Here is a 19,876-nt window from a genome sequence, read left to right on the forward strand (position 1 = left end):
GTTCACTCACTGTAAATGAGGGATAATGTAAGTGCAACAGTATCGCATACCCCGTCATACTCACAGTCAACGACGACAAACACAAACGCTTGATTTCTCACGGACTTTCTTGGTGGACCTCGCTGCGGTATCTGGAAACGAATTTCCTACTACGACTTTATGGCGTCTGTACTTACAACTACAATTCGCTCGGGAATCTGCTAGTTTCTCAATTTTCAAAACCAGATTCCCCCCTTTCACGATTCCTTCTTTTCCGGTAACTGAAACTGTACGCAACTCGTGACGTCTGCCAAGCGCGAACTATTTCAGTGTCCATCGTGATCGGGCACCCGGTTTTCCAGGAACGCGCCGATTTGACCGTTGATTCCGTCTCTATATCTACGGGACTGTTCAAAACGGATCCCAAAAGGGTACCGTCGGCATCACCGACCACGATCATCGGGAGCGCATTCCAGGAAAACCCTTGGACGTTCGTTACCGTCGAAGTCAACGGACGGTGAATGTGCGCAAACACGTCGGGATCCGATGTACCTACGAGCCGGAACGCTTGCTCGTGCTACGTGATGATCATGTGAATCACTCTTCTCACAAGAGACAGTCAACTTCCGACATTGTTAAGGACTCGTCAATCCTCACAGTCAGGACAAAACCACAAAAGCTATTTGTCGCGAGTACCAAAAACCAGTGTTTCTCACAGTCAGGAACCGGCATATCCGACAACAATTCCGGTCGATAGATGGACACGGCATTGTCGGACGGAACCTCACCCTGTTTTCTTTACAAAGTAACTTTGCCAACTATTCTTATCGAAGGAGTTGGGTCGACGCAGTCTTTCGGTCTCGCCTGTAGTTAACATATTGCAAGTAACAGTAAAGCATACCGAGTATCCACTATTGGGGTGGACAGTCCTGCCATGGCGGCGAACAAGTCCAACCTTGTCGTCTTCCCCGACAACCTGCCCACCCCGCAAGATATGGGTTGGATCGACGAGGACGATGAAACGCAGGCTACCACAGCTCCGCCATTTTTCCAGGATGCTTGTGCCGTCCACGACGACGACGACTTTAGTGAAGAATCGCGACTACAACACGGACAAGACTTGAGCCAGTCCGAACGCAAGTTTCGGCGGTTACGCTACGCCTTGGCGAGTTTGAAACTGCGGCGCCAGAAACCGTTCATAGAGAACAGGGCCTTGGCTTGCCGTCAGGACGAAAGTACCGAAAGCTCTCCCACTCACTGCAGCCAGCATCCAAACGAAGCTACCTGCGGCTGGGAGACGCATTCAGAAACGGCCAATGTCGTTGTCGAAAGCAAAGCTGGCAACGATCGATGGGATCGCCCATTTCGACGCATGCGTCATCGCAAGCCGTCCAAACCCAAATTCCATAGAGATCTTTTGGTCGACCTAGATATCGATTGCGGCAATCACCTACAAGATGTATCACTTAATACTTTTTTCCAACAAGGTCACTTGGAAAGCGCCAAAAAGAAGCGGGACGATATACTCTCTTTCGGAGAGATCAATGCCGAAACCCGTGGGACTATCATGTCCGGCTTGGCTGTAGATTTTGACGACGGCTGTGCCCAGCTTGCAATCCAGCCACATCCTTTTGAACATGGCACAGACGACGATGTACGGGTCAATGAATGGATACGAGACGACGAATCATTAGGGGTTGCCTTTTCACATCCAGCGGCAGGGACTTCGGCGGTTTCACCGGAATCCACCTGCAAACCTCGACCTCCTCTGCCGCAGTGGTTGGAATCAACCAATGACAGTGATTGGGAGTGGTTAGAATCAAGACAAGATGAAGAAAGCGTGGAGGTGATCTTATCCAATGTTTCGCCTGTAATGATTAAAATTGAGAGTACCCACTGGGAGAATGTCGGTCGATCGTTCTCGCCAGACATTTTTGACGATGCGATGAGCGAATTTAATCAAGCGAGTCCAACCGTGAAGGCTACTCCTTTGCATATTCCAAAGAAGAGTGATGCTTCACGCCAATCGCCCTTGCGCGTGATATCAGCATTGCACGGTGATTTTGAGGCTCCCTACGATGAAAGCCAAGAAAAGTCAAGTTTTTTGGTATCCTCGGACTACTCGCCGAAACGAGGCGACGTTCGCAATAGTAACATCCTTCCTGTTTTCGTCGCATGAGCAAGCTCATTTGGACGGAAAAGATCATTTCATCGGCAACAGAAAGACACCACTTACTGTTGGTGATGTCAAGAGATGTTCGTATTGTACGTCTATAACATTTACTTCATAGCCTTCTACTTTGCTGTCGTAACTTCTTCAAAGTCTTATCTATGCACACTTTAGTAGTCGGTCTTTCTCGATTATGTCTGTGCGTGTAACCTTGCGCTTTTCTAACAGTATTCAACTTCGTTTGTTGCTTCGAACATGCTTTCCTTCAACACAGACGGCTTGTGCGAAATCCAGCGCTTTGTCCTCTCGATAAAGCTCGGCAAGAAAGTCACGGACTAAATTGGTATCTAGATGCCACGAGTTTCCTTCATCTATTGCAAATATCTACTGACAGTGAATGGTTATTTCACTGATCGGTAAGGAGTGATGTAATTAGAACAGTTACTTGCACACATTTTACTTTCCCACGCTTTGGACCGTATCACTTATAATGGCAAAAACGAAATCGATAGAGTTCCTTGGCCAAACGGTTTTGCTGCCGCAACCGTCTGACAATATCAATGGTTTCCATTGAACTAGCAATCAAAAATGAATAGAACGACTCGCCTTTTAGTATAAGCAAAAGCCATCGCCAATGCGAGAATTGTCAGCGATAGAAATGACCAATGCATCGGGCAGAGCTTCCCAGCGAACGAGTATAGACCCAAGTGACCATTGCACAACAATTACGAAACTTTCTCCATTGATGACAAAGAGCTGAAAAGAGCACTGCTCTCACCAGTGAGACAATGAGGGCATAGGTGCTTATTGCCACAGGCCGTTATAGAAGGATGCAGCATGCCTTGTCCGCTTTGGGTGTACATCCAACTTGCTCGGTATCAAGCACGAGTTGCGGACTAGGCTCTCCGTCCTGGCCAGAAGCGTCCCGCACCATCAGTCGGACACAGTACGTGGTTCCCGGCTCGAGCGGCTCCGCCTCGGCTTTAGTCTTTCCAGACGACGCCCGTATAGTCTTGGTACTTGCCGCCGACCAAGGTTGCGAATGGTCTTTCCACTGCAAAATGTAGGACACTCCGGCATCCGACGAGGGATCAAACTCGACAACAATCGTGGTCTGTGTTAGAAAGAACGAAACTATGTGAGTCGCTGCAAGGGAAAGCCTATTGTCTGTTCCTTGTGTCGGGTTCGTTTCTCATATACTATCTAGCGGATAGTTGTCTTCCATAGCGAGCAAGTCGCTTCAGTCCAAAGAGTTTAACAAAAAGAATCATTGAATTGAACCACAACATGACGACAGGGGAAGAGCAAACAGCAGCGAGTTGTTCGTGACGGTATATTCCTCCGCTGCAAAAGTGTGTGTTGTCACCACATTTCCACACCAACGTGGGCGTGGAGAGTAAGCAATCTCATGTAGAATATTGCTCCATCACTGGAATATACCGAAAGAAATCAGTGCGCGCACGGATTTATCAAGCTCCCTTTTCTCTCGCGATGACAACAGCGAAGATTAACATGTACACTCGGAACTCACCTCCGAAGCTTCGATGAAATTAAGCGTTGGTGCTTTTGGTACGGACATGGCAATGGAACGAACCCGCCCAGTGCAATATAGCCCAGTGCAATATCTCTATATGCAATTCGCTTTTGGAGTCGGCGTAACGTTGCGAATCGAGCCAGAGTTGCGTGACTCTTTCAATGTGTCCATGGTCGAATAATCGTGTGGCTTGACTGTGAGTTCCTCCTCATGTAGGTAGTAGCGCCAGGCCAGTATTGGCTGGACCTTGCCAACACTCGAGGAATCGGTCGAGATTGATTCACTGTCAAAAATGGGTCTACAGACTTCTCTATATTCCACGAAGGGTGACGTACGGGCGCTGGCTCGTGGCAGGTTCGGCGTGCACTGTTACCAACAATAGCACGAATTAAATTGCGCATTGCTATTGGGTATTCAAGCCACTTGACGACATACCGCAATCATTCGAAACTAGGTAGTCGGAGCGGAATCACGATCACACGATCACCATACCCGTGCAACGTTGGCCATTCCGGGTCTGGGCGCAGGGCGGAACGCGTGCGACAAACATTCAAAATGGACGTTCTGCTTTTCTTTTTCCGTTGAATTCCTACTGCCTTTGTGCCTCGGTGCTTACAGTAGCGACGACGCCATTTGCTTCACTACTCTTTTTAGCAACACTGGGACAATCGGAGCAAAAAGATCTGTTTTTGAAAAACTAGAGACCTGCAGGAGCGTCTAGATTCCGTCGCTTTCCATTCCAGCTTCTCTTGTTCCGAAAATCGCTTCCAGTTAGGGATTTTGCGGAACCAATTGCCTTTGAGAACTAAACGTCTCCCACGATGGCGTCATTCCGTCTGTTGCCCCACGGAGTTTACTCGTTAATTCCGACCGTATTGACTTCCATGGCTTGGCTGGCGAGTATTTTTCAGGACAATTGCGGCTTTGCCCGGCTTTCCGGGGACATTGTCGCAGACATGACCTCCTCCACAGAGGTACCGTGGCTAGAAGTTGGCTTCACCGCTTTCCGAGAGCCACGCCACAATATGCAAACGAACCAATGGGAAGTCGTGTATACCGGAACATGCCTCCCTTACCCGGACGTAGTTGAAATAGACTTGATTTGGAAGACTTCCAAGGCCTTTGCCTTTTTGGCACTAGTACTGGGCGGCGGTGGCACCTTTTTCCTATGGTTCAGCACGTGCTGCGTCTTTTCGCGCGGGACATGGCGATGGGCAGGCTACGAAGTTCTCTTTGCTTCGTTCTTTCAAGCCTTGGCCTACATTTGGTTCCGGACCGCAATGTGTACGAGCAACCAGTGTGACATGTCAAATGGATCCAACGCTGATATAGTAGCAACCTTGCTTTGGTTCATGGCAGCCGTCGTAATCTTTGCGCGCTATCCAAAACCAGCGGAACCGATAGAGAATGATGGTGTAATGATGGACCCAGATAGTGTTGCCTTACCGTCAATGACGGTCCAGTCGAGCGAGTCGCTGGCACAAGGAACGGTTACTACTGCAGATTTTCAATCAGAAGCTTCAATGGAGGAAGTAGAGTTGGAATCGCGAGATGTACAAGTATCCGGCCAAGATTCTCGACAAGAAAGACGTAGCAAAAGTATGGAAGAAGCCGAGATAGTATAGCTTCCAACAAGGACCTCGCTTCCTGCGCAGGATCATACCGTTAATACTCTCTCGCTTTTGAGCCCCTTTCGGCACTCGTTGAAGGTGCACTGCCGTTTTCACTAGATATGTATCTCGTACCAACAAAAGGTTACACTTTTATACTCCTAAAATGTCATTCTTTATACATCAGTATGCGTGGACTGCTTGAAAGTCTTGGCTGTGATGACTTTACCGACTACCGTGGACTGTCTAGCTTTAGAGTGTCATGGCATCAACATCGCCGCTTCCTTCTACATCCATGTTTTCTTCGTGCTTTTCGGTCCCGTAAAAGAGTTGCAGGTGTACTGGGGAGACGTCTGCGACATTGGTCAACCTGGAGTTGGGATCACTGTCTTCCTCGTCCTCCCGGTTTTGGGACCATACACTTTCCAACTCGTTCAATTGCTCTTCCGCAATACTCTGTGGTTCCGAAGAATAAAATGAAGGCGGTGAGACCAATTTCGACGCTCGACTATGAATCCTACGTCGGCACATTACCTGATTCTTGCCAGAAGCTGATATGGAAAGGAAACGCTGTCGAAAAGTCGCAATCTGCTCTTCGAGATGTTTTTGATGCTCCAGGTTACGATTGTATGCTTCGGTTTCTTCTTTCAAGCTTGCAATTGCGGCTTCGAGCTCTGAACCGCTGGAGGAATCGCTCGAATCGGGAGAAGACACTTCCTGGATAGTAGCCAGCAAGGCAGGAACCGTTTGGACCGACAGAAGACTGCGGAGGCGTCGGTCTTCTTGACCAAGCAAAAGATCGGAAAGATCTTTGTTAGCTTGAGACAATTCCTTGACAAATTCTTGCTTGGCTTGGACTTCCTCCGATACGAGAGCGTCACTCTCGGCACAGCATTGTTCCAAGAGAGTGCGTTCCTGCTGAAGCTGAGCGTCCAGGCGCTTCTTTTCGTTGAGTAAAGCAGCTTTCTCGCGATCGAACGAGCCTAGTGCGTCTTGTCCAACCCGTATTTGGTGCGTAATCTCTTTTTGCTTGGCGTGCAGCGCTTGAAGCTCCTGCTCGACACGGAGGCGTTCCTGGGTCGCCTTGTCCGCTTCTCGACGGAACGTATCGGCCTCCACGGACAAAGCACTAAATTTGGCCTGTATCGTTCGCGAGTGGTTCATGGCAAAGTGATAGTTTAGTAAAGAAGGGGAGGTCAAGACGCGAAGTGACTCGATACCAGTGCGGATTGCTTGGTGCAACAATCCAATGATTGGGATGGAGGGAAAGTTGGTGGGACAGAAACGTCCACGGGTGTTCATCCTTTCGTGATTCGTAACAGTCACTGTCAAGTCGGGTTTTTTTGGCGCGCCAGACCCGGATTTTAAGGCTACCTATATGTAAGTGAGAGGTTTTCCTTCCGCAACGGAAAAAAAGATCCCCCATGAAAAAGATCTACCCGGCATTTTGTACTTTGCCGTCCACATGATCCCGTGTTCCATTTCTCTACAAAGTACTTGTTCGCTTGCGGAGACCGGTGTGCAAGAGAACTTTTAGGTCGTGCGTATTTTGGACGTTCGACTCGTACAGATCCCAGGGTTCTCCGTTCCAAACGAGACAAAAATCCTCCAGTGCATTCCCGGTCGTTGAAAGGTCTTCCTTTTCCCACAGAGCTTTACCTTCCGTCCAAAACTCAATGGCGTTATCAACGATCCACCCTTCGGAAATTCGTCCGTGGCCACCTCGCAAACTCAACCAAGCGCGGGCCGATACCAAATCGTCTGCCTTGATGGCGGCATCCACCGTGGCCACCAAAGAGGTACAAGCCGCGTACTTTTCAAAACCAGCCATCGATTGTCGATCCACGCAGTAATTAAAGTGATCACCTACAATAACCAATACCCCGTCGCGTTCCGGACTATTCTGGTTTCGGCGCTTGCGAAAGGCAACCACGGGTACGTTTGAGGGCGGATCATCCTGCGGGAGCCGTTCCCATTGCTCACAATAGTAATGCTGTGCACAGTCGTTTGTTGCGTAGGCCCATTCTTTCCAGGTGTTGCCTGATTGATTTTCGTGCAGTTGTACCCACCATTTGTTGGGTCGATCTCGTCCGGTTCCCACGTAGTTCCAGTCGATACAGTGGTGTCGGGTACAGCAACAGTCCATTCCCGTTCTGGAGGCGGCATCATCCGTGAAACTTCCGTGCGTGTATCCCGCGAAGCAGTGTTGCCTGGCGTAATAGCGTAGTTGGGTTGCGTCCAAATCGTCCAGCGACGTTGGCGGCACGGATGCCGTGACGCGATTGCGCAAGAGTTCGTTGCGACTGCGTGGAACTCGCAAATCGATAAAGAGCGAGTGCGTTTGTAGATTAAAGGTGATTTCGTCCGCTTCGCAGGTATACTCCCACCCTCCGTAGAAGAAAGTCCGCTTCCAGGCGCCGACAATGGGCAAGAGGACTTGTGTGTTTGGTAGGCGGGGATGGACGTCGTGAATGGTTCCCAGTTGCAAGAAATGGTGGGGCAATTCGTCAGATCGGAAAGAAAAACCTCGTTCCGACGTATAGAGCGACGAGGCGGTTCCGTTCGCGGTAAGAATCCGACCTTGTTTGGAACTCCAATCCAAATGTTGTTCTCTGAGTGAAGCGTCGTCGTTGCTCATTGTTCGGGATTTTCCCTAGCCTTGCTCTCGTCGTTGGATCGCTCGGGAACGCGTCGCGCGGTTTCTCACCCAACGAACAAAGGGAACCGTCGGTTGGAAGCGAGACCCTTGAACTTTACTGGATACAGCCTTACCGGACGGATGTGTTTGTTGTGTTTTCCTTGGATTGGATATCCGGAGTGGGTGTACGGATTCCAACGAGCCGATGCCATACTGGTTGGTATCTACCGATTGACATCCACTACCAGGGTAGTCGAGATAACTTCAAAGCGGATTCCGTATGCCGTACGAATTCTTGCATTTTTCGAATTTACGACTGGAATTTCCTTCGTAGCGAAATATACCGTTGCTTTCCGCACGACTCGGGATACGATATGTGGTCGAGTGCGCGTCCATTACAGCTAGCTAGTTAGTACTAGTAGCGCAGCTCGGTGACCGGACGGCAATCGTGAAACCCCCTGTAGCCCCGACTATGAAATCTGTAGGGCACGCACTCTTCCCTTTTGAATAAAGCCAAGCATCATCCCACAAACTACAGGAAACTAACCTCCAAGCAACTAACTGCACTGCTGTATTACTGAGGAAGGATCATTCACTGATCACGTAACTTTGCTGTTGACCTTCCATGACTTATTCACTCAAATCGATACGGTATCAGGTACGTGCGGGTCAAACACAAAATAACTGCGTGAGAGCTCTCTCAAAAGTCTCCCACTGTGCTCGCACCGCATCTCACGGAATTTACGCTCTTGCTGTCGTTGTCCGACTCGGCCTTCGAACACGTTCCGACGTACGATCGACTGTGAAAATAAAACACAGGGAAGCGACCGTCGAATCTTGCTACAGAATGAGAACGGGCCGTGTCCTCTCTTGGCGGCAGCCAACGCCCTCTTGCTCAAGGGCGTCATCGAATTGCCCAGTCACTGTGTGCGCAATTCGGTAGCCTCCTTGGAGGATGTCGCCAACGTCCTCGCCAACCGAGCGATGCAGAATCACCAGACGGAAGCGCACTTTGTTGACGAACTCATGCACCACATTCCCAAGTTGCAGTACGGCATGGACGTCAACCCAAAATTTACCGACGGATGCACGGGATACGAGTACACGTCGGAACTCACCGCCTTTGACATGCTCCGTGTCCGACTCGTGCACGGATGGTTGGCGGATCCGGAACACGACGAAACGTACACCGCGGTGGGTAACAAAACGTACAACGAACTCGTCGAGTGGATCATTAAAGGCAACGAAGCCGGGACGGAAGTGGAAAAGCTACAAAAAGAAATGGACCTTTTGCAAGTGCGGCAAGCCTCTCTCGTGGCAAAGGATGTGTCGGACGAGAGCCCTCAAGGCACCGTAGAGGCGGCCATCGTGCAAGAAGATATGGTCAAGATACAAGCCAAGTACGACGAGCTTTCCGAATTAGCAACACAGGGTTCGCTCATGCAGAACTTTCTCGAAGCGACGAGCCACCAGCTGACGCAGTACGGACTGCATGTCTTGCACGAACAGATCCACGAAGATGAACTCGTGGTCTTTTTTCGTAACAATCATTACGGAACTTTGACCAAACGCAACGGAATGTTGTACATTCTAGTCACGGACCTTGGATACTGCAACGCACCAGCGATTGTCTGGGAAATGCTGGACGTGATTGACGGAGATACGGAGTACGCCGATAGCGACTTTAAGCCCCCGGGTGCAAAGGCTCACTTGACGTCCGGTCCAACGCTGAGCCCAGAACAGCTCTTGGCGCAGGCTAGCCAAAACGATGCCGACTACAATCTGGCGGTACAGCTGAGTAAAGGAGACAACGGATCAATATCGCTGGATGCTCAAGAAGGGGATCTCATGGCGGCTGCCACACAGGCTAGTCTTCGTGACTATCACGGAATGGGAAGTGGAACGACGTCAGATGAGCCTACGGATCCTCAACTTCCGAAATATCAACGCGTCGAACTCGGTGTTCCTGTTGGCCGTATGCAGACACCAGCCGTGGATCAAACACCTGGACAAACATCACAACTAGCAGCCCTTTCGTCGAACGACGCGAGCTTATCACAAGTAGACGCCGATCATCTACTCGCCATGCAACTTGAGGTGGGATTCGACACTGTTCGACAAAACGACGATCCTAGTGTCCATCTGGCGCGGCAGCTACAGGAGGAAGAGAACCAGCTCGCGCGTCAACGGCAACATCAGACAACGACAACTCACGCATCAAGTAGGGTGCCGGTGGGGGCGACTTCCCCGGCGTCCAGATCCAACTGCCTTATATCGTAGATCATCGTGTCTTGTACGTGAATCCTGACGTGAATGCATACAAAGCAAAGGTCTTCAGTTATCTCTTTATGTTTATCGAAATTCCACTAACGGTACATTCTTCAGGTAGCCTTCACATCAAACAAATAGGTACAGGCATGCTGTTGGGACACTAATTTGAAGGACAAAGTAATACTTTGTATATATACAGATCAGACAACTTGTGGACATTTGTTACAGATCATCTTTTATGCTTTCGTCATGCATTCCAACACATCGGTTTTCACAGAGGCTCTGACGATACGACAATGGTCACGCACGTCGTGACCAACGAGAAGACACGCTACGGAAACAACAAGACAACATCCTCACTCACAAACACCTCACACTAGCGCTTCTTCACTATATTCATCGCACTGAAACTCGTCACGTCAATACTAATCTCGCCGCACGTTCCTGGCAAGAAAACCTTACAATACAATATGAAGAGCGTCGCCATGTTTTTCACAATGTTCCTCTTAGCTTCGCTGATCCCCACGGATGCCTTGTCATCTTTGAACACCGTGTCTCGTCGCGCAGTTCTCGCACAGTCCGCTGGATTTGCGACTGTCAGTGTTTGGGGACCCGCTTCCTGGGCCGTCGATGCCTCTCTCATCGACGATCTTACCTCTTCTATTGACAAACTTCGTCCAATTCCAGACCTTCTCGAGGAAAAAGAGTGGGATAAGGTGCGGTCAATACTTAAGCTTCCTCCCGTCAATAAGCTATGGAATCTTGGTGATGTAAGTATACATTTGGCGTGTAAACTTGGCAGCAGGAGCGGTTTGGTTAGATAGTGCCGTAAACGATGTAATCCTGACGAGAGGTTTTCTTCTCTTTCCGTGATCCAAAAGTCACAAAATATTGTGCTAAAATTGGCACAAGACACAGGTAACATTGACCTATTCGAACTGAAGGAAGAATTGGCATACACTTTACAAATGTGCGACCAAATTACGTACAACAACGCGTTTGTCTACTTTCAGCCGGGCAGCGGAAAGTTTAAAATAAAAGAGCCTCAAGAGCTAGCAAGGCAAGCCATGAAACAGATCCAAGATGTAATCGATGCTGCTATCGAATAGAGTGGCGAAAAGGAAACAAAAAGAGAGCGTACGCTTCGTGAACAGGGATGAAGAGCACAGCGTGTAAATCCCCAGCTAGCACTTACATTACATGGCTTGGGCGGCAGAAAGCTTCGCATATTTTACATTCAATCGAAATACCGAAGAGTTTGTTCTAACTCTAAAGTCAGAAAGTCGTTCAATTTGCTGTTTTCTATAGATCTGTGATTAACAAAATAGGCACCATGACAAAGTTTCAAATTATGGTCTTCTGTGCTTAGACTTCATAAACTCGAATTCGCGACGACTCGATGGCTACCAAAATGATGCAAAAGGATGACTGCTGCTCAAGATGTTCATTATCGTCTTTCCAGTCACGTTGATAAGAGACAGACGATGGTAACTCACCAGGTAAAGTAAAATGCATGATACAAGCTGATTGAAATATTGTAACGAAATAAGTGCTTGCGTGCGAGTTTTCATTCGCTGAATAGAAAAGCCATGGCCTCTCACCTCATACCTCACTTTTCATTGCTTTTCATTTATGCAGTCCAACAGCAATGGTGGCAACAATTCGAACTCGGACTTTTCAAAAAAAGATGAATTTAGACGATATTTAGAAAAGTCTGGAGTTTTGGATGCGCTAACAAAGGTTTTAGTCGGCCTGTACGAGGAACCTGATCGTCCAAACAATGCTCTGGACTACATGAAACGATACCTGGGAGCTCCATCCGCAGTTGATATTGATGGAATAAAACAAGAAAATTCCGAGTTAAAGATTCAAATCGAAAAGATGAAAAAGCAGCTGGCGGAGCTACAAGAATAGTCGCGCAGGCATTTAATTCATTCAAAGCATTGTATTGTGTACATTCGCAATGGCCTGTTCTGGTGAGCAGCCTAATTATTGTTGCCTGATATGCAATCGAGAAGCCTTGCAGCTGCTACACGCGGCGTCATCCGTCCAGAATTCAGCTTTTCCTCCAGGTCGCGTGAGAACCTATTCAGTGAGGAGCTTTTTCGTGCTTTCTCTTGAACCAGATTTTGAAGGTTTTTCCACATCCAGTAGCGGCTTTGCTTTCGTCTCTTTTCCTCCAGGTTTCCTGTATCAATCATATCCCGTCGGTATCGGCACACATATTCCCAGATGTTGGAAACGCCTTCTTCCGTCACGGCACTGGCGAGAAGTACCGGAGGATGCTCCCAACCTTGCAATCGACCCTTGGCATGCACAAACTGCATCGCGCCTTTGTAATCTGCTGCCGTCATTTTTGCAGTTGAGAGCAAATTTCCATCCGCCTTTGTCACAATAATCATATCCGCAACTTCAATTATTCCTTTCTTGACGCCCTGTAAATCATCACCGCCTCCTGGAGGGATCAGTAACAGCAACATGTCCACACTCTGTGCGACTTCGACTTCGGACTGGCCCAGACCAACCGTCTCGAGTAAAACCAGCTCGTAGCCGGCTGTCTGACAAAGCGAAACAACATCGTCCGTATAGGACGCGAGACCCCCGAGCGCTCCTGCTGCTGGGGCTGGTCTAACAAAGGATCGGGGGTGGCGACTAAGCTCGAACATTCGTGTTTTGTCACCGAGAATCGAACCTCCCGTTACGGTACTACTAGGATCCACGCAAACGACAGCCAACTGATCCGGAATCCAAGAATTAGATTTCTTCGTCTCTTTTGTTTGCGATGATGTGTTACCCGAGTCTTCCGCCAACTTCAGAATATACTTTCCGAGGCATTCGATAAATGTAGATTTCCCTGCACCTGGCGCGCCTGCGAGGCCGAGACGAAACTTGGGGATTGCTTCGGCTCGTTTCGTTTCCAACATGTGGGTCAACAGTAAGGCAGCTTGTTGCTGTTTTGCAGCAGAGCTCGATTCTGCTAGCGTGATTGCCATAGAAAGAGCACGCCTTCGTTTCCAACGGGTCCGTGTATCGTCGTCTTCCTGGCAGTCACTTGCATCTCCAGTCAGTCGTTCAGCAAGAATGCGAGTACTTTCTGTCATATCATCCCAAGCAGGTTTATCGGTAGAAAACGAATTTTCGGGATTCGTGGCAAAAAAGGAAAAGGCGCCTTGGGCACTTCCGAACATGATACCATTTTGGAGCAGAGATTGTTTTGCGGACAGCACCGCTGCTGCTGTTTGTCGTCGGGTAGCCAAGCTGAACATCCAGGTAGAGGCTTGCTTATAATTTGCTTACCATGGTGCTATTCAGTCTTAGGTGTTGCTTTCCATGGTGCTGAGTCGCAAATCGTACTTCATTGGAGTTCGCTTTTCGGTGTTGCATTCGGTCGACTTACAGTTAACTGTTGTGTTTTTGCGGATACGCGCGACGTACAAACCATTTCGAGATGAAACGTTTTCTAGATGACTTTCGTTGCATCCATGTCGTGCACCTAATCCATTGAGAATTTTAGGTGATGTAAATGGCGTTTACCAAATACTGCTCAAGTATTGATCTGGATTTTCTCGCAGTAATTCGTTTCGAGAGTGTTTGAGCGCAAATTCTGAAATATTTGTTACTGTTTATGAATGTACTCCACGCAGAGATATCTATTCTACATGTTATCCCCCGAAAGGGACCAGAGTCCATCAGCCTTAATGTTAGTACCGGAAATAAAGGAAGCCTCATTGCTGATCAAGTAAGATACAAGCGAGGCAACCTCGACTGACTTTCCCGGACGCCCATACAAAGGCTGAACAGCAGCACCGAGCATTTGGTATGTAGCATCATCCACAGGCATGATGGAAGTCTGGACGACGCCTGGCATGACGCCGTTGACGCGAATGCGAGGCGCGTTTTCGGTAGCAGCTGACAAAACAAGACTATTGACAAAGGCCTTGGAAGCGGAGTAAATGGAGGACCCGTTACTCTTGGGGGCGATGACGCTCGCTCCCATACAACTGGAGTTTACCACAATGGAGCCTGTGGGCATGTCCTTGTCGTCTCCCACGGTCTTCGAAATGGCAGGGATCAAACAACGGAGAGCGTAGATAACTCCCTTGACGTTTACATTGAGGACATCCTCGATTGCTTCATCCGGAGTGTCGGCTAAAGGAAGCTCGCCACGGTAGACTCCAGCGTTGACAAAAGCAGAGTTGATGCCTCCAAAAGCTGCGACGGTTTCGTCGATAGCGCGCTGGTTATCACTGACCTTAGATGCATCGCCGACGACAATCAAAGTCTTTGTGGCGGTATCCATTGCTTCAATTTCGTTGGCGACTTCGTCGAGACGATCTTTGCCGCGGGCAAAGAGCGTGATGGCCTTGACACCCTTTCCGGCTAGGTAGATGGCCGTTGCCTTGCCCATCCCAGAGGACGCTCCGGTGTCGAGGACTATCTTTTCAGCATAAGGATCAGGAGTCATATTTGAAGATTTAGTGCTGACAATGTGGTTTTGTGGTAGGAGGCCACTACATTCATTTGGATCCTTTTTTTAACATAGGTCAAGCACATCCGCACTAGCATGATCATTGACAAGGAAGTATCCGACAGAGGGGTCCCAGGTTTTCTTGGTTCGTTGGAACTCCTTCGAAGACTATCTTGATCTTGCAGTTTTACGGAAGACATGTTAGCAACGCTATTGATATAAATTCAGTTTTTGAAGACTGTTCCTGGGAACTCTGGCGACGACTCTTTCGTGACCTACTTGTTTACGTTCTTCATTTTGTATTATAAATTTTGAACTGTAAACAAACTAATCGATCTCGATGATATTTACATTAAGCATAAGGTAAGGAGGCAGTAAGAACGGAAAGAGCTTTTGCTGTTTTTTTTTTGGTCAACAGCTTGCCGATTACTTGTGCCATCTATCGATAAACCTTTTTTGTCGATGATACGTTCAAGTGTGTAATATCGAAGGGCGGCCAGGAAGATTGCACTTGCACCCTAGTCTATGATAATGAGGTGGATAGGCACTGAGTAAAAAGACCCAGAACACAAATGACATGCTGGAAAGCGGCGACCAGCGGATGATTGGGAATGTAGGCTACATTCCACAAGCAAATGACAAATGGCAAAACGTGCAGCCGTCGGTTTCTAAAATACAGTGTCATATACTCTTCGTCACAGAGCGTCGCTTTCGATGCGAAGCTGCAAGATTGATGATGAGGATATTGAGTTGATGTGAGTATACGACACCAAGCCATATTGTGGAACAAAATTGTGAACTCACATAGCGCAAAGCGATGACTCTCATCTCGAAGAGATCTTAAGAGCAACAACGCAGGCGAATCCGGACTCTGATTGACAGGTTCCGATCGCCCGTCTACAAAAACTAGCTCCTCATTCTTAGCAAGGGAGCAAATTGGAACAGCGGCCGTAAGGCGGGACGAGTTGCAAGTGACTTCAGTACTTTTCGCCACAAACGGAACCATATCGGCCTGCGACATGCCCCGAATCGCTGCGCCAAGCTGTCCTACTCCACCGTCAACGAGTACGAGATCCGGGATCGCCCACGGGCTTTCTTTGTCTACCAATGTACCTTGATCTTTGTTCCAAGCCCTAAGAAACCGCCTTTCCAAAACTTCTTCGAGACTGGAATAATCATCTCGAGCATCTTGGCCTTTTTCTGATCGAATGTTGAACTTCCGGTAGAGATGCGGAGCTGGCTTTCCATCGATGAAAACAACTCTCGACCCCACTGGAAACTCTCCTTGTGTGTGGCTTATATCGTAACATTCAATTCTCGAAGGATGCTTTGGCAAAGACAGTAGCTCAGCCAATTCCTGTGCAGCTGTTCCATCTACAGATGATAGAGTTGCGCGGGGAACGTTAGATAAAGCTTTTTCGTACACCAGTTGGTTGATATTTTCAGTGGCAAACTGAAGTGCTCGGGCGTCCACTTCTCGTCGCGGTCCGCTTGTCGCGACAGTTGTAATCGAAACGGCTTTTTTGCGCTCCGGCTCAACTTCGGCACGAGCAGTACGAATCACTCGCTTCAGCTCCGTAGCATCTACCGGATCATGAGCCAAGAGCACGTCGTCTGGAAACCATGTGAATCTCTTATCGACACATTCCTGTCCGGACGGGTAGTGTTGGCGTTCCAAAACGGTTTGTATCGCAGTCGCGAAATCCTCGTCGTTAGTGAAGCCAAACTGAACCTTGCAATTGTAATTAAATTTTCCGCCTACCAGACCCTCTCGCAGCTGAAGAACTTGGACAATAGCCGAGGAATTGTCGCCTTCAACTTGAGCGATGGTCACAATGTCCCGACACATGTTGTACTTGGAGTCGAATAGCATGTTCGCTTCTTCATACTGTACACGCCTTCTTCGAAGGCTGTCTTCGTTGGACTTACTGGTATCCCTGGTAAAAACTTGCTTCATTACGACATCGAAGAGGGCATTGTACTCTTCGACGCTTCCGGCACCGTGGCGAGCCTCAAACGACTTTGATCGTAAATCATACATTTCTTCTATACCTTGAAGGATAGCGTTGATTTCACTAAAGCTTGTGTATGGTCCAAAATACCGATGCCGTTGCTGTGGCGTCGTTGAGGTGTCCTGTCGACTCGGCACCACCGAAAACCGCGGAAGCGTATCCCCTATCGAGGCACAAATATAAGGATAGTGCTCATCGTCCTTCAAGAGAACATTGAAGGGCGGTTGATGATGCTTGATAAGGTTCGATTCTAGAATCAAAGCATCTCTGTTGCTTGGCGTCAACACAAAGTCCACCGAGCTAGCTTTTCTCACCATGGCTTTGATCCGTGCACTGTGTTTTGCATTTGAAACCAAATAGGACTTGACACGACTGCGAAGTTTATTCGCTTTCCCAATGTATAGCACGTTGCCTTCGACATCTCTCCAAAAGTATACTCCAGGCGAGCTGGGAATATGAGCTGTCTCTACCGCAACGGCTTGACCAGTCACTCCTTGAACCGCGGGAGACAGCTTGAGAGTTTGCAGTTCGGGCAACACATTATTCTTCTTGCGCCCCACTACTGCTAATGGCTGAGCGTCGTCGATTTCTTCCTTCAAAAGATCAAATATTGAGAAAGTAGAAGAACCATTGGTCGATTTCATGACGCAATTATTTTGTGCATTGTACGCTGTTTGCTTTTCGCGACGACTGTCGGTGTCGTCGATGCATCGCTGCATGGCTTCCGTGGTTCGCTTGGCGTAAAATATTGCTTTACCCTCCGTATTCCGTGCCGCACGGCCCACGATTTGCAGCAGCGCAGTCTCGGATCGCAAAAATCCTTCGGAGTCGGCATTCAAAACGGCAACCAACGAGACTTGGGGTAAATCCAAACCTTCTCGCAAACAGTTGATGCCCACAAGGCAATCGATTTCCCCCATTTGCAGAGCACGCAAAGCGTCGGAGCGTTCGTTGGTGCTCAGCCCAGAATGGATGTAGGTGCTGGAAATTCCGTGTTCAATCAAATAGCTCGACAAATCCTCGGCGTCGCGTTTGGTCAGCGTGACGACCAACGCGCGCTGCTTCCGGTCCACTCGTATGCGCAATTCAGCCAACAAGTTGTCCAATTGGCCTTCAGGAGATCGTACCTCGATCTCGGGATCGCACACGTACGTCGGTCGGATCATCATTTCGACCGGGGGATACTCGGCCTTCCCTAGTTCTTGCTTGGCCGGCGTGGCCGAAACAAAAACCGTTTGTTGTACATTGCTCCAAAATTCCTCTTCCTTGAGCGGTCGGTTATCCAACGCGGATGGCAATCGATATCCATGCTTCACGAGACGGTGTTTGCGGGCCTGATCTCCACCGTACATGGCCTTGAGTTGCGGTAGAGTAACGTGCGACTCGTCCACCAGTAGTAGCCAGTCTCTTGTATTAAGATTCATGTAGTCCATTAAGGTATCGGGCGGAGAACCCGCTTCGCGGCCAGCGAGATGTCGACTGTAGTTTTCACCTCCCGAGCAAAAGCCAGTTTCGCGCATCATGAGTACGTCGTTGAGTACGCGTTGCTGTAGGCGGTCCGCCTCGATACGTTTTCCTTCCGCCAGTAGCTCCTGGACTCGTGTTTGCAGTTCTTCTTCGATTGCGAAACAGGCTTGTTCCAAACGATCGTCGGACGTCACGTGATGCTTGGCGGGAAAGATGCGTGCCGATGACATTGGTTTCATTCCACTGGGGGTGCCTTCCTGAATGGCTCGAACGACCATGCCATCCTTGACGGCGCCATCACCGACCGAGGCAAACTCGATTCTCATGGGACACTTTTCGTGCGTGGGCCACACGTTCAAATAGGTGGTGACACCCTCATCGGATTTCGAGGACTGATAGGTGCCCCGTTCGAATAGATCGTCATCCACGACGTGCTCAAAGAGCATCGTATCGAGTTTCGTCAAAACATCATCGTTCCAGGACACAACATCGCCAAGTTGAAAGGCCCAGCTGGCATCCAGGTACTCCTTGGGAAGGCCTAGGCCGTAGATACAGCTGACGCTGGCCACTACGACGACGTCGTTGCGTGTGAGTAGCGCCCGGGTGGCTCGATGTCGGAGGACGTCAATTTCGGCGTTGACGGAGGATTTCTTGGCAATGTACTTGCCGGTGGCTTCCACAAAGGATTCGGGGACGTAGTGATTGTAGTAGGAGACGAATAGTTCGACGGCGTTGTCACCGAGGAAGGAACGTAGTTCGCGTGCCAACTGTGCGGCGAGTGTCTTGTTGTGACAAAGAACCAGTGTGGGACGACCGTGATTGGCAATCAAATGTGCCATGACTAGCGTCTTTCCCGTACCGGTAATGCCACGTAGGATGCTGAAACGATCGCCCCGTTGTAACTGGTGTGTCAGCTGAGCAATGGCTTCGGGTTGGTCTCCCGTCGGCGTGTATTTGGCCGTGACCCGAAAGTCGTTCGGTGGTAAAAGAATCGTACTGTCGACGAATTCCTCGTTGTGCTTGAATTGCGACAAGTCCACTTCTTCTTCCACGATATCTGGAACCGCCGCGAACAAACGGATGGCTGTCGTACCGAACGAAGCGGCACGTGAAGGAACGACGTACCGATCGACAAAGGGTCTTCCGCGACGACGGAACGGGTCGTCCGACGCCAAGGTCACCGTAGAAGCCACGAGTCTTCGCACGCACCGCGGGCTCCGAAGGGAGACGTTCATCATTCCTGTTCCTCTCACCCAGGCGTAGGAGGAACGGCGCAGCATGATGATGTATCCGACTATCACGCCGATTCGACGCCGACGCTGACGTTGGCTCTTCGAAAGAGAACGTGCGGATAGGCAAGCAAGGCTAAGCACGGAGGAATGTGTCGGCATGTGCGCGTGTGCCCGTATATATATGTCAATATATGTTGTGGCGCAATAATGTCTGGTGTATGCTGATGCAAGGTCTGGTTTGGGGATGGGGAATGTTCCGTAATGAGGAACGACGGCGTCCGCGTTTTTTCAATCAACACGACTTCTGCTGCCGCTGACTGAGCAACAACAACAACAACAACAACAACAAATCTCCAACAGCAACTTCCAAAAAGGGAACTGACACTGAGTGCGAGCTACGGCACCGCCGTCCGTGGTGGGTTATGGTGGGGTACCTACTGTTCTTTTATGCATCGGCAGAGAAAAAGGCAATCCCAGACAAAAAAATTCGTGCCA

The 19,876-nt window shown here is 49.2% G+C and overlaps 10 protein-coding genes across 10 annotated transcripts; 5 read left to right on the plus strand and 5 right to left on the minus strand.

Moving 5' to 3' along the window:
* The first annotated feature begins 644 nt into the window (after nucleotides 1-644).
* PHATRDRAFT_46060 (predicted protein) lies at nucleotides 645-2,290 on the plus strand. Its single transcript, XM_002180341.1, has one exon. It carries the CDS (start codon nucleotides 914-916, stop codon nucleotides 2,156-2,158), a length of 1,245 nt encoding a protein of 414 aa, XP_002180377.1. The 5' UTR covers nucleotides 645-913; the 3' UTR covers nucleotides 2,159-2,290.
* A 679-nt stretch (nucleotides 2,291-2,969) lies between these two features.
* PHATRDRAFT_35933 (predicted protein) lies at nucleotides 2,970-3,728 on the minus strand (the record flags this gene model as incomplete). Its single annotated transcript, XM_002180539.1, has 2 exons — nucleotides 2,970-3,263; nucleotides 3,681-3,728. The coding sequence occupies 2 exons, from the start codon at nucleotides 3,726-3,728 to the stop codon at nucleotides 2,970-2,972; spliced, it is 342 nt and encodes a 113-aa protein (XP_002180575.1).
* Nucleotides 3,729-4,291: 563 nt separating this feature from the next.
* Nucleotides 4,292-5,515, plus strand: PHATRDRAFT_46061 (predicted protein). Its single transcript, XM_002180342.1, has one exon. The coding sequence runs from the start codon at nucleotides 4,505-4,507 to the stop codon at nucleotides 5,306-5,308; it is 804 nt and encodes a 267-aa protein (XP_002180378.1). The 5' UTR covers nucleotides 4,292-4,504; the 3' UTR covers nucleotides 5,309-5,515.
* Nucleotides 5,516-5,545: 30 nt separating this feature from the next.
* On the minus strand, nucleotides 5,546-7,931 carry PHATRDRAFT_46062 (predicted protein; the record flags this gene model as incomplete). Its single annotated transcript, XM_002180540.1, has 2 exons — nucleotides 5,546-6,663; nucleotides 6,791-7,931. 2 exons carry the CDS (start codon nucleotides 7,929-7,931, stop codon nucleotides 5,546-5,548), a joined length of 2,259 nt encoding a protein of 752 aa, XP_002180576.1.
* Nucleotides 7,932-8,441: 510 nt separating this feature from the next.
* PHATRDRAFT_46063 (predicted protein) lies at nucleotides 8,442-10,211 on the plus strand (the record flags this gene model as incomplete). The annotated part of the gene is made up of 2 exons (XM_002180343.1): nucleotides 8,442-8,589; nucleotides 8,751-10,211. Exons 1-2 carry the CDS (start codon nucleotides 8,557-8,559, stop codon nucleotides 10,209-10,211), a joined length of 1,494 nt encoding a protein of 497 aa, XP_002180379.1. The 5' UTR covers nucleotides 8,442-8,556.
* A 461-nt stretch (nucleotides 10,212-10,672) lies between these two features.
* On the plus strand, nucleotides 10,673-11,311 carry PHATRDRAFT_46064 (predicted protein; the record flags this gene model as incomplete). The annotated part of the gene is made up of 2 exons (XM_002180344.1): nucleotides 10,673-10,972; nucleotides 11,027-11,311. 2 exons carry the CDS (start codon nucleotides 10,673-10,675, stop codon nucleotides 11,309-11,311), a joined length of 585 nt encoding a protein of 194 aa, XP_002180380.1.
* A 523-nt stretch (nucleotides 11,312-11,834) lies between these two features.
* On the plus strand, nucleotides 11,835-12,116 carry PHATRDRAFT_12662 (predicted protein; the record flags this gene model as incomplete). Its single annotated transcript, XM_002180345.1, has 1 exon — nucleotides 11,835-12,116. The coding sequence occupies one exon, from the start codon at nucleotides 11,835-11,837 to the stop codon at nucleotides 12,114-12,116; it is 282 nt and encodes a 93-aa protein (XP_002180381.1).
* A 71-nt stretch (nucleotides 12,117-12,187) lies between these two features.
* Nucleotides 12,188-13,126, minus strand: PHATRDRAFT_12878 (predicted protein; the record flags this gene model as incomplete). The annotated part of the gene is made up of 1 exon (XM_002180541.1): nucleotides 12,188-13,126. The coding sequence occupies one exon, from the start codon at nucleotides 13,124-13,126 to the stop codon at nucleotides 12,188-12,190; it is 939 nt and encodes a 312-aa protein (XP_002180577.1).
* Nucleotides 13,127-13,857: 731 nt separating this feature from the next.
* On the minus strand, nucleotides 13,858-14,667 carry PHATRDRAFT_35939 (predicted protein; the record flags this gene model as incomplete). Its single annotated transcript, XM_002180542.1, has 1 exon — nucleotides 13,858-14,667. The coding sequence occupies one exon, from the start codon at nucleotides 14,665-14,667 to the stop codon at nucleotides 13,858-13,860; it is 810 nt and encodes a 269-aa protein (XP_002180578.1).
* A 2,608-nt stretch (nucleotides 14,668-17,275) lies between these two features.
* On the minus strand, nucleotides 17,276-19,120 carry PHATRDRAFT_12605 (predicted protein; the record flags this gene model as incomplete). The annotated part of the gene is made up of 1 exon (XM_002180543.1): nucleotides 17,276-19,120. A coding segment is annotated over one exon (1,845 nt), but the record flags the coding sequence as incomplete, so codon positions are not given.
* Nucleotides 19,121-19,876: the final 756 nt, after the last annotated feature.

The sequence above is a fragment of the Phaeodactylum tricornutum genome, chromosome 9, assembly GCF_000150955.2.
Source record: "Phaeodactylum tricornutum CCAP 1055/1 chromosome 9, whole genome shotgun sequence".
In the NCBI taxonomy this organism is placed as follows: Eukaryota; Bacillariophyta; class Bacillariophyceae; order Surirellales; family Neidiaceae; genus Phaeodactylum; species Phaeodactylum tricornutum.

Coding starts and splice junctions, on each gene's coding strand:
- PHATRDRAFT_46061 (XM_002180342.1), top strand. CDS start 4,505: ATGGCGTCATTCCGTCTGTTGCCCCACGGAGTTTACTCGTTAATTCCG.
- PHATRDRAFT_46060 (XM_002180341.1), top strand. CDS start 914: ATGGCGGCGAACAAGTCCAACCTTGTCGTCTTCCCCGACAACCTGCCC.